Source organism: Pteropus medius, unplaced genomic scaffold (assembly GCF_902729225.1).
Source record: "Pteropus medius unplaced genomic scaffold, Ma_sr-lr_union100, whole genome shotgun sequence".
In the NCBI taxonomy this organism is placed as follows: Eukaryota; Metazoa; Chordata; class Mammalia; order Chiroptera; family Pteropodidae; genus Pteropus; species Pteropus medius.
The window spans coordinates 5,697,391-5,709,827 of NW_024350926.1; the positions used below are offsets into that span (position 1 = coordinate 5,697,391).

The 12,437-nt window shown below is 40.0% G+C and overlaps 1 protein-coding gene across 1 annotated transcript in view; it reads right to left on the reverse strand.

The window, feature by feature from the left end:
* The window catches only part of TRPA1 (transient receptor potential cation channel subfamily A member 1), a 42,556-nt gene that overhangs the window by 8,947 nt on the left and 21,172 nt on the right, over positions 1 to 12,437 (reverse strand). Inside the window, exons 13-21 of the mRNA XM_039841860.1 lie at positions 12,133 to 12,250; positions 11,031 to 11,197; positions 9,714 to 9,807; positions 6,836 to 6,895; positions 6,232 to 6,327; positions 3,580 to 3,650; positions 2,841 to 3,003; positions 1,965 to 2,054; positions 266 to 435 (exon numbers count right to left, since the gene is read on the reverse strand). Of these exons, the coding sequence (XP_039697794.1) occupies positions 266 to 435; positions 1,965 to 2,054; positions 2,841 to 3,003; positions 3,580 to 3,650; positions 6,232 to 6,327; positions 6,836 to 6,895; positions 9,714 to 9,807; positions 11,031 to 11,197; positions 12,133 to 12,250 (1,029 nt within the window). The remainder of the gene's footprint in view (positions 1 to 265; positions 436 to 1,964; positions 2,055 to 2,840; positions 3,004 to 3,579; positions 3,651 to 6,231; positions 6,328 to 6,835; positions 6,896 to 9,713; positions 9,808 to 11,030; positions 11,198 to 12,132; positions 12,251 to 12,437) is intronic.

The window sequence follows — 12,437 nt, forward strand, 5'->3', positions numbered from 1 at the left end:
GGCCAGGGATGCTGCTAAACGTTCGTTAGTGCACAGGATAGCTCCCCACAACAAAGAATTATCTGGCCCCAAATTTCAGTACTGCCAGGGTTGAGAGAAGCCCGGATCCACACTCTGAACTCCAAGCCTCCCTCCCCCTTTCCTTCACAGTCTAAAACAACTGGAAAAGGACTGAGCGAATTATAAACTTATGGTACTTATAATGGTTCTTCTTTTGACATTAAAAATGCCTGAAAGATATGGAAATCATTCCAACTGGTTTTACCTCTGAAGATACAACAAGAAGTTCATCCAATATAAGTGAATAGCAACTGCTCCGCACTGCCACTGCACGTGAGCTGGTATACCGACGAACAAGGGAGACACGAAAATGATGCTTGTTGTGTAGATGATCCATTCAGTGACATTGTTATTATCCAAAAAGTAAGTGCTTTTCTGGAGTTGGAAAGAATGAAGAGTTATCACATGTAGAGACTAAGGCCTTTCGTCTCATGGGTGGTCACATATGTGTAACCAGTAACTAACAACGCTTTTCTGGCGTTGCGGCTGGGGAGAAGTCTAGCGCCAAGGAGCCAGCACCTGCCATCCTGGACTGAACCCACAGGCCTGGTCACATCGTTGTTGGAGGTGGCCCAGCCTCTTGTGCTGACCTGGCACGTCAGGACTCTGATGCCTCAGGACAGTCTATGAGTGTCTGGGCTTTCCCCATAGAGTCCACGTGCACGTGGACTCTTCTCAGGATGCAGACGAATTAAAGCTGCTGCTGAGGGGGTGCGACACCTGTGCCAGGACTCAGTTATCATAATGATTTGGTGTCACTTCCTGTTCTTAAAGATGTCATGTAGCATAGACCATATAAGTATCAATAAGAAAATATGAAAACAAATCTGATAGAGAAATCCTATAATTTTATACTTCAATATAGACTATTACCTGTAATCCTCATGTTTAAAAAATGAAAAGAATGATAAGATTAAGTAATATGCCCTAAATCATTTAACGTACAATGGAACAACAGTCTAACTCTCAGAACTGTGACAATTTACTGAAAGTATATATATATACATGTATATATACACACACATATATATGTACTTGCAATGTATATTATCAAACAGATGCAAAGCACTATTATCATCATGCAAATACCCACATGTTTATATTACGTAACAAAGGAAATTTTCATAGAAAATGAGGTATTGTATAAAAGGTGTATAACTTATAAAAAAAAAAATAATACCCCCAAATTCGCAAGAAGTATACCCCCAAAATAGATAACAAAAGACTTAGAAATAAAAGATTGATGCCATTTATCAACCAAAGCAATGACTTGCAGATAATTTACATAATTCTTGGGTCTGATCTGAACTTGGTTCACTCGTTTAAAAAAGGAGAGTATAAAGTAAAATTTATGCTGTACAAGTTTCCAAATCGTATTATAACTTGAAATTTTATTCAATAAAGAAAAGCATTCCTGTTAGGAAAAGAATTCAAAGAAAGACTCATTTGAAATGGAGCCTTGAGCCAAGTAAATTCTTTTATTAAAATTTGTATTAAATTTATTGGGGGTGACATTGGTGATAAAATTATACAGGCTTCAAGTGTACGATTCTATAAACACATTAAAAATTATCAAATTAAAAATCTAACTATTATGTCAGCAAATTATTAAACTGCTGTCAGGAAAAACAGAGTTCATTCGTAGCTGAGCAGACCCACTATAGCCTAGTAAAACTGGAACATCTCTGTTTCAAAAATATCAAAGGCACCATAACAGTGCAGAGAGCTTATCTAAAATCATGTGAATTCTATATTTTAAAAAGTTTATGTTTGGTATTTCCAATCTATACATTTATCAAGGTAGTGACTTTATATTGATATGTACTAATAATACTTTATCAATTAATTTATGTTCTGCATATTAAAATATTTACAACTTTAGAGACATAAAATGTATTTTTTACCTGTTGGAAAATCTGGGCCAGTTCTTTGAAATATCCAAATAAACTTGATAATAAAACTAAAATCATACAAACTTTTATAGGATAGGAATTCTGAAATAAAAGTGTAAGACAAGCAATTAGGAAGATATACATGAAAACAACACTTTTACTTCTGTATCATTTCCACTATTAAATACCTATTTTGTTTTTCTTCTGCTTTGTTTCTATGTACTGTCCAGATTCGCTTTAAGCAGAATATTACTATGTGCCAATATAAAGACAACACACGCTCATTTCATAATGTCCTTATTAAGAGAGAGTCAGATTGCCACCTGAAGTCTAAAGGAATATGAATCTGTAGACCTATGTAGAAAATTATTTCACCATGGTAAAATACAAGTGACATTAAATTTATCATTTAAAAGTTTTACACGTACATTTTTAAATGTACAATTCTGTGGCATCGCGTATATTCATGACGCTCTGCAACCGTCACTACCGTCTGGTTCCATACGTCTTTCATCACCCCAGATGGAAAGCCTGCACCCGCAAAGCATCACACCTGTCCCCCACCATCCCTGGCTGCCACAAACCGCCTTTCCTGTATACCAGTTTTAGAGTTCTGTACTTTAGCTTTCAACCAAGTATCTCATACATGTCGATTCCCTTTAAATCTATTTACAAATTCATTTATTGACCTATTTATTTTCCCTCTCATTCCATAAAGAATTTTGGGAGAGATTGCTACCATATGTAAATTCTATAGGCTCTTTGTAATAAAGTCCTGGTATTTCAGATTTATTATGGAATTAGTATTTCTAAGAGGGGAAAAAAAAACCACGCTTTTGACAATCCTTTATTTTAAAAGTTTGAAATATGAAAATCAATGACAAATACCTTGGTGTCTAATATTTCAGAATGATCACTAGTTTCATTGATGATTCCAGTTGAGTTGAAAGCCAAACCTGGCTTTATATTGATAACAAGAAAGGTCATAGGCAGGAGACCGAGACAGTAAGATCCTAGGTTCAAAACATGGGCTCTAAACCCATAAGCCAACCTAAAAAATAATTATAAGTAAACCGTAATTGAGTAATTTCAACAACAACAAAATATTTCCTTGAGATACCTGTGGAAAAAGTAGTTACGGCCTCTCTCAGAAATTTATTTGGTAAATCCACTGAACTTTAGAACCGAGAAGATCTTCACATTCGCCTTTTTTATTTTCAGAAAAGGAATCTCAGCTTCCTGGTACATCATGATTTACTTAAAATCTCTCACCAGTTAATGGAAGGGCAGAGACATTAGCTCCTATCTCTGACCAGAAGCTGGTCGCTCTTACCAGAGACGTACCTCACTTCATCGCTCACTAAACTACAGGGCCCAGGGGTGCTTCTCCTTGTCTCATATAGTGACCACCCCCCTACACTCCTAAATATTCCCTTTAACGTCAAAAATAAACGATATCAGGATTTTTAATGCCAAAATTTGCCTTTGACACATCTCTTTTTTCAAAGCGTAAAACATTAAAATAATAAAATATAAAACATTAAAATACCCTTAAAACATAATTGTTTAGAAGACTTAGGAAATTTAATGGAGGCATCATGAAAAAGAAATAATACTTAATACCCACCATTTCATAAGTAAATATTCTTTACACACAGGATGGTTGAGAAGCTCTATGCGGTTATGCTGTACCATTGCCTGAGAAATAGGGAAAGATAAAAAAAAAAAAATACAATCATATTAAACTATTGAGTATAAACTAGGCTTTTTGTTTGCTGGTTTTATAACTTTATTTGATATTATAAAAATAATAATTGTTTATTTTAGAAAATTTGAAAAACCAAAAATTATATCATGAATATATATTTAAAAAAACACACACACAAGCTATAAGCAAGTATTCGACTCTGTCTCTTTCCATTTATCATTGGTTCTGCTAGCGGAAGCTTTTCAGTCTTAAAGTTAGAACTGGAAAGGACATTAAAAATAAATAAGCAGGAGCTACACCTTTGGTCTTTCCATGAAGAGACTCAGACCGCTCTTTCCAGAAGGATTTTAAATAGTAAAACATGAATAGCAGTAGTTAAATTAGCCTGTAGATTATAGTTTTTATGGATTAGCCTGTAGATTATAGTTTTTATGGATTATTAGGAATTACTAGTATCTATTTCAAAATTAATTTTTTAATTATTTAAGAAATACATAGAGGAAGTGGTGTCAGCAAGATGATGGGATAGGAAGCCCCAGACCCTCCTTCGCCCACAGAGATGGGAGATGTAACTTAGCAACAACACGCGGACCAACTGCCTCTGCGAGAAATCCAGAAACCAGATAAGAGGTTTCCGCACCCAGGTGAGCCTGTCGCCAAGGAGAACCGCATCACAGACAGTAGGAAAGTTCACGGCTGTTACTCGCCATGGCCCATCCCCCAGCATACGGCAGTGGGACGAAGAGAAAACTCCCAACTCACGCCTTCTACCCCGAGGAGGGAGAAAGAATTGCGGAACACGTGTCCGATGTTCCACCTTTCCGGGGGGCTCCCAAAGAACCAGTTTCTGCCTTGGCTGGATCTAAGCGCTGACAAGTCCATCTAGATTTTCAGACTTCTGTGCTCGATAATTTATCTTCCTAGGCCAGACTAGCAGGAGACTGAGACAAGACGACCCTAAGTTCCAAGAATGGGCTCTAACCCTACTCGGCTCTCTGAGAACTAAGCCAAGACTGCTGTGTTATTAAGGCACCATTCAGTCGTGCCGATATGTTGCCCACTGAGTGTGGTGTCTTTATTCAAACGAGCCTGTTTCATGTAAATTATGCTGTCTATGTTATATAAAATCGGTTTCTTTCTAAAAGCTACAAAGATTCTCATCCTGGTGGTAGTGACAAACTCTTTCTGATAGAAGTATTGCTTGTTTTTAAATACAATTAAAAAAAAACCCCACATATTACACAAAAATTCTCCAAGTATAACTGTAGTATAGTTACTTTTAAGTCACTTGGCTATAGTCTGAACCATAATAACAACTGCAAAACAAAATATACTCCAGCGGAGCTAAAATACATTGCAGGGGGTAAATGTGAGAGTCAGTTGCCATCACCAGCATGTGGGCATAAAGTCCACATGACTCTGCTTCCTCCCTACGCCAAGTACTCAGTAAGCCTTCTAGATGTCACTTTCAGTGATGGCTGGTACCATGGTCTGTACCGAAGTCTTTCCTGTAGGGAAATGAATTCATTTAAGATGAATGAAAATTAATTGGTCTACATCAGTGCTGTCCAAGGGAACACTCTGAAATGATGAAAACGTCCTGTATCTCTGCTGTTGAACATGAGAACCACAGAACGCAGAGGCTTCCTGAGTGCTGGAAATGGGCTATTGCAAATGAAGAAATGAATTTTTTAACTTTATTTAATTTTAATTAATTTTAAGTTTTCACATGTGGCTCATGGTTACAGCACAGATCTAGAACCTAGACCACAATTTACAAATCCAATCTCAAATATGTTTTCTCTTGCATGCACGCAATTTTAATTGTTGCCAGTGTTTGCATAAGCCTGGGCTGCCATTCTCGCAAGGGGTCAATTTGTTGAAACTGATAGCCATAGTCCTTTTAGACCGGGACCCCCGACTGGGACCCCCTCATCTGTTTCCTGTTCCCTCTGCAATTATTTGAGTTTGAGACCCTTGGTTTAGATTGAAGTAGACCAACTGTATGGCTTTTATTGCCTCATCTGCTAGAAATGTAAAAGCACTCTTTGGAATAATTGCTGTTTTGGATCAAGTCTCTTGGGAAATGTGGGTCCATATTGTGCATTTAGGGTTTACTCTTTCGGAAGGATCTAAGAGCTTTTGGGAAAGGCCAGAGTTTAGCGTGGAGCCCAGTGCTTGGCTGAACTTGGAAGCTATGACTGTAAAATGCCGACTCCTGCATTTTCCTCTGGTGTGCACTGGAGGGAACTCTGAAGTACGCATGTCTGTGTTTGGTGGGCGGCCTGTGATGGCCATGGTTTATTGCATTCTGGGTGGGGGCAGGTTTAATGTGACTGTGAGGGATAAAGTGATCAAGAGTGTGGAACTTTAATAAGAGGACCAAATTATAGCAATTGTAGAAAATGATTGCTTTCTTTACTAACAAAAATAAAGGGTTGGGCCACCTGGCAGACAGACTTAAAACTACAAATCTGGAATTCTCTCCGAGCCCTTCCTGAACTATTGTACCAAAATGTCACAGAACCCGTGTAGAAACTAAACTACCTGGAAAATGAAAGCTGGACTTACATTGAGGGTGGTGAGAGGCTCATATGTAACATCCTGTGCAGATGCTTTTTTGGTGCATTCTAATGGCCACTGAAGATATCTGAAATTATATTCGATCTGTAGAAATAATTTTTAAAAATTACAGTGTAATATAGACCCCAAAATTGTTCTTGACAAATCATACACACAAACCTACAATTCTGCTAAAAATTAAGTAATTCAAATGAAGTTGAATCGTTCCATAATGAAGAAAAGTAAATTAAATTATTACAGATTGGTGTAAAAAATAAATCTAAAAAGCTGTTTTTGATTTTTAACTTATAGTCATGGAAAAAGATGAACGATAAAAAGATCGCTTAGACCTTTTAGAAGGCCATTCTTCAAGCAATTCTACCCAAGAAAATATAAAGACTAGAAGCAACTCTACATAATGCTATTAGACAATTAAAATATTGTGGGGAAAGTGAGGATCTAAGGCGGAAATACTCATAAGCAGATAATGTAATAATCTGACAAATGAAGACACTAATTACCATCTTCTGAGACTGTGGAACTCTAGTGACACTTTCAATATTCTTTAAAGAACTATAATAAACTTCAAATTATTATGGTAAAATAAACTTACGTGGTAGTCTTGGCATGACTTTTCTTCCATGGAGGGTATTATGCAAAAGTCTAAAAGTACCTTGGAGAGAGGAAAAACGGCTAAGGTGTTGGGCAGGAGACTAGTTATGAGACAGGATTTGGTCCCATTTCTAAAAGAACACGGGAGATAGCCCCTTTCCCTCCCTTTGCTTCTTGCACCTCAGGGATCAACTATAATCCATGCCATTCAGGAACAAAGTTTAAAAAGTAAAATGTTACGATTACTACTGCATGCCTCAAAATACTAAATGATTCAGAAAAATACCAGGTGCTTGAGAAGGAAATGGTATTTACTAGAATTTGAATAAGAAACGTTCCACTATTTTTGCTAAGATTCGACGTCTTTGACGTCTTTCTGGGCTTCTAGAGAACAATATATAGAGGATTCCGGATTCCTTTGCTCCGCATTTGGTAGCAATGATGTATTGTCCCTAATCGGCTTTCAGCTGAGCTCTGGGGACTTTCTTTGGCCAGGGTCCCATCCGCATTGCTCTAGCCTGGAGTAAGCACTGTGTTTGCTTCTGTCCCCGAGCTGCCAGCAGCAATGACAAAGAATGCATCTAGAGCTGCGTGGACAGGACAGTGGAGGAGACACGTTGTAGGAGAATTACTGACGGCCCTGCGGATGCTCCACAAAGGGAGAGGACACTTACTGGGTCATTGGAACTGCCCAGAGGGTGTGTGGGGACAAATGTTTTTGTGGGGTCCCTGCCTATGTGAACGATTTGAGTCACCCCAAATCTGTGTGTTGGCACATTTCAGGTAGCTCGAATTCGTGACCCCAAGAAAGAAACGCTGCCCAGCCAGGCTACCTTCTTGGAACCAGATCTGGACACAAGACCCCAGGGACATCTGGTCAACCCCACCTGAAGGACAGCACCCTGAAGGGGCCCCACTGGGAAGGCACTGCTGGTCTCAACACCAGGGGGCCTTAGAAGGTTTTGAGGAAGTCTGTTGGTGATGAGGTAGCAGTACCAGGGGCCATAGTAGGCATCATGAAAATAAAGCAAAGCTGGTCAGCAGTGCCGTGCGAAGCAGAAACAGAGAGGCAGGCCTGGTTGCCAGGGTTGGAGAGTGTTGAGATCATCAGGATGGGCCGGATAACGGATGCTCGGCCTGGGGAGGGGGACAGGTTCCAGGGCGGGAGGGTGTACGTCACTCAACTGTGTGATGTGAGACTAAACAAAAAGGCCTTTAAGTTCTCTTTTTAAAAACATTTCACGATACTAAAATACAAAGTCATTATAGAAAACTAACTAGAAAATATATAGTAGCATAAAGAAGAAAAACCGGTCATAATCTCACACCTACGAAAAATCTTAACATTTTAGTGTATTTTCTTAATTATTTTTTATGTTTTCCATATGTAAGTATTTCTAACATATATGTTTCACTAATAATAATGCTATGGAAAATATTATATATAAATCCATCTGTCCCTCTGATTATTTGTTAGGACAAATTTGAACTAGAATTAGTGAGTAAGAAAGTCTGAGACCATTTTCATTCCTGAATATTTATGTGCTCTTTGATGACATTTATGTACCTAAAATGCTCATCTATGAACTTGACCTGCTCCAAAATCCATTAGATATTATAAAGAAAAAAGACACATGAAGCACTTAGCACATACTAAGTGCTTATTGAATAAATAAAAACAGTTTTAGTTGTGGTAGTTCTAATAACCACATAAGCAGAATAAAAATAGTAGGATGTGTAATATGGGCCAAGCACTACCCTAAATATATATTTTACCTCTACTTATTGTACTCACCTTGCAAGATCAGTATTAACGTCACTGTTTTAAAAATAACAAAAATAGGAAATGAAGCTCAGAGAGGTGAAATGATTTGCCTAAAGCAACAGGCGGAGCCAGGACTAAATCCCAGAGCCACCAGGCTCCAAATCCGGTCCTCTGTTCTCTGTGTCACTATGTCTCGCTGCCTCCTCTAGTACCTGAATATATTTTTTCCTATGAATGATATTCGAAGTCTTTCCTCTTTTTCCTGATTATCTTGTTTGCCCCTGTCCTCAAACCTCCGCTTTGCCAGGAGGTGTCTTATCTGCACCCTTGCGCTCAACAGTGTGTAAATGTTTCTCCTGTGGCGGGTTTCTGGTCACACGCTGGGTTTAATCTAGCACGGAGACTCACACATTTGGAGGCCGGCAGAGGTGTAAATGAATGAACTATGCCAGCCTGAGCAGCGCTTTCCCGTCGCCCTTGAAATGTGGGCTCCCCCGGAGCCAGCGTTTACCTTCACACCCTGGACAGAGGCATAGATCGAGAAATAGGTCTATGACAAGGAAAGCAATTGCACAAGAATGACAGTGCATGGCAACTGATACCAGGCATTAGAGCTGAGTACAGGAAAGGAGGAGGTGGGGTGTGCCAGGTGGGGGAGGGCTTGCCGCTCGCCCAGCCAGTCCTGCCTTGGGAGAAGGTAGCTCAGTCACCAGATCTTCCGATTTTCCCGGGAAGCCAGATATCTGATCCTTAAGGGGAGCATCCTGGTTTTCAGTGTTAGCCACTGATGCAAATTTGAAACAAGAGCATGCATTCTATTAAAAGCACATCTGGAAGATTTATTCAGCCAGCGACCACTGCTAGTCTCTGCTCTAGACTTGGATTATTTGAATTAAAAAAATCTGTTGCCCATATTTTCCAACGGTCCACAGGACAAGTCCAAGTGAGTCCTTAAATATTTGTTGGCTGACTTCCCTTATAGCCTGTGGAAAACTAGAAACTTTATTTAAAGATGGAAATGACTATTATTTAGCTGGTGATTACAACAATAAATCCTCACATTATATCCTTTGTCAAGCATATACCCAGAAGGAATTGTTTGCGGGAAGCTTACTTTCATGCACTCAGGGAGGTATTCTACCATTTCCATGACTGGATATTTATTGCATGACGAATTATGATTAAAAACCTTAAGACATTCTTCCCATCTGTAAAGATAAAATGATAAACACAAGTCTTAATGCTTCTGTTCTGCACAACATATATTCAAGATTATATTTTTAGGAGAAACCTGACTTGGTTTCAGTGGAACCAATATTTGAACCAAGATCGATTCATCAATAGGGCTCTTGTCCATTAATGGAAATTAGAAATGTGGGCAAATTCCAGGATGGCTATTCTCTTTCTCTAGATATGTAACATTTAATCCACGTATACATCATGTATTGAATTAAACTGCAAAATAACGTGTCAAGGGCATTAACAAGCATGAGTTCTGCGAGAACGTTGCAGACTCCGCCCCTTTCTTCCTCAACATCCAGTTAGACAGGATAAGATATTTACGATACCATGGAGGAAATGAATCTACAACAGGAAGTAAAGCAGAGCCCATTTACCTCCAAGAGCTTATCTATGTAACAGGAGCCTAGTTCTAAAACTACCCAGAGAACTTTTCTGTTAACCCTATCAATAAATTCCATCTGGAACATCTTCGTAATCAGTAGAAAACTTCTGGTTGCCCGCTGGCACCGACCGGTGTTTCCAAAAAATGAGCAGCAGGGGATCCTGAGACTGTGCTCAGAAAATACACGCTCGATCTGCCTTGAATATGGATTGTTCACCTCTGTGTCCACTACTGGGTAACACTGGGGCCTTGCACACATCCATCTGTGCTTATATAGAAAGGTTTAAGCACGAGAAGTGGGACAAACAACACTCCAGCTTCATCATTTAAACTCCCCGTAGACTGGTCCAAACACCCATGGCCACAAAACATCACATGTTAAAAGAAATGCCATTACATGTCGCTAGTAACAGTGCAGATTTACCTTGTAGAATATTTTGACCAACATCGAGTTTTGGGGGTTCTGTTGGCAAGAGAGTGTCGGGGGAGTTCAGGTAGGGCAGGGCAGACTCTGCTTGACAGTGACCATGGTGCCAGACATTACACATGCCCAAACCCCGTGAGTCTCACAAGACAGTCAAGAAGGCAGCTTATGCTCCACGATTAGAAATGGAAACTGAAGATCAGAGAGGTTAAGCAACATAGTGGCTCACACCCAGAGTTCACTGAAAACTTTCATGTAAACCGACCTTTAGAAAACGCTGATTAACGGCCGAAACTCACTCTTTTTCTCTGTTTCCTCTCAGGTTGTGAATCATCCCCCATGCCAGAGGACGCTCGGTGACAGTGGACAGGGAGACGGCATACCTTTTGCTCCTGATGGTCGTAAGGACCACCTCCTTCCTCTTATTGTGAATTGCAAAGTGCAGAAAGGAGGCGTGATGCTTGTTCAGGACGACGTCGGCGTCGTAGCTCAGAAGAAGGGCGACAGCTTTGGCGTGGCCTTCCCTTGCCGCCAAATGCAGCGCCGTGTTCTTTTAGAGAAAAAAGAACGGGGAAACTCAGTGATGATGGCTACTCATCCTTCGGCTATGATAGTGCTCTGTTTCCTTGTTGAACTGCTTAAAAGGTATCATGCGTAAAACTATTTAATACCCAGACACATAAAGTTTAAAACTGGTGTTCAGAATCGAGCTTCGGAACCAGGAATTTATAGTTCAAACTGGGTTTGTGGGGTAGGGTATTGGGGAAGGGTCTGTGCGTGTACATGTGAATTCCAAGTGGTTTGTTTTGCTGTGTTTTTGCTCAGTGGGATGAGTCCACAAGGACGAAGGTCAAATTTTCAGGGTAAAGATGCTGGAATGAACAGAGAAGAAACATGTTTCTGGGAGAATTATCATTGAGTGGAGCAGCAGTTTCTAGATCTGGGGTTTTCACAGGCTTGTAAATTTTTTTTTTTTTTTAAATCAGAGATTGCTATAAGGTTGTCAGTCTTTAGTTTTGCCGCATTTTAAAAGGCAAGGACAATATTCTATCTCCATCATTTTGTGAAAGAATTTACATTCTAATACTTGCCCTCCAAGAAAAGGAGGAAGAAAATCACAGCAGAATAAAGGACAGTCCTTCCAATCGAATCCACTTAGCTTTATGAAGACTTACCCTGCCCTCTTCATGTTTCTCGGTTCCCCAGGCAGGGCAGAAATTTAATCCTCAATCCACACAGGCCCGTGGACCAGTCTTTGTCAGACCGCAGCGCTGTCCCCTGCGTGTGCCCACCCCTTGGCGTCCTTTTTATTCTGTTCTCTTTTTATACCTTCCTCACGCTAAGGGTTTGCACGGTAAAGACCCGATAAAAGGCTGTGGGCAGGGCTAGGAAGGGGGGAAGGTGGCTAAGAAGGCGGCTTCTTGCAATTTTTGAAGTTTCTTCTCCGCCAAGATTTGGGGTGGGTACGAGGAACACAGTACGTACCCCTTCTTCGTCTGGCTGATCCGTCGTGCTCTTCAAATTAGTGTCGAGAATGACCTTCATGGTCTGAGTGTACCCACCCAGGGAAGCGTGATGCAAAGCAGTCCAGCCATTGTGGTCACTGTGAGTTAGGAAGAGACAGGTACATTCACTTTATAGATGGAAGGTGGGCCAGCAAGCCACTCGTTTGAAAGGTAGGTCTCATGGCCCCCAAAACTGAGTGTCTAAGTTCTAGCAACTAAATATTTATGACATATTTATAACCGATGAGCTAATTTCAAGCCTAATGGTCTTAAATGATCTACCTA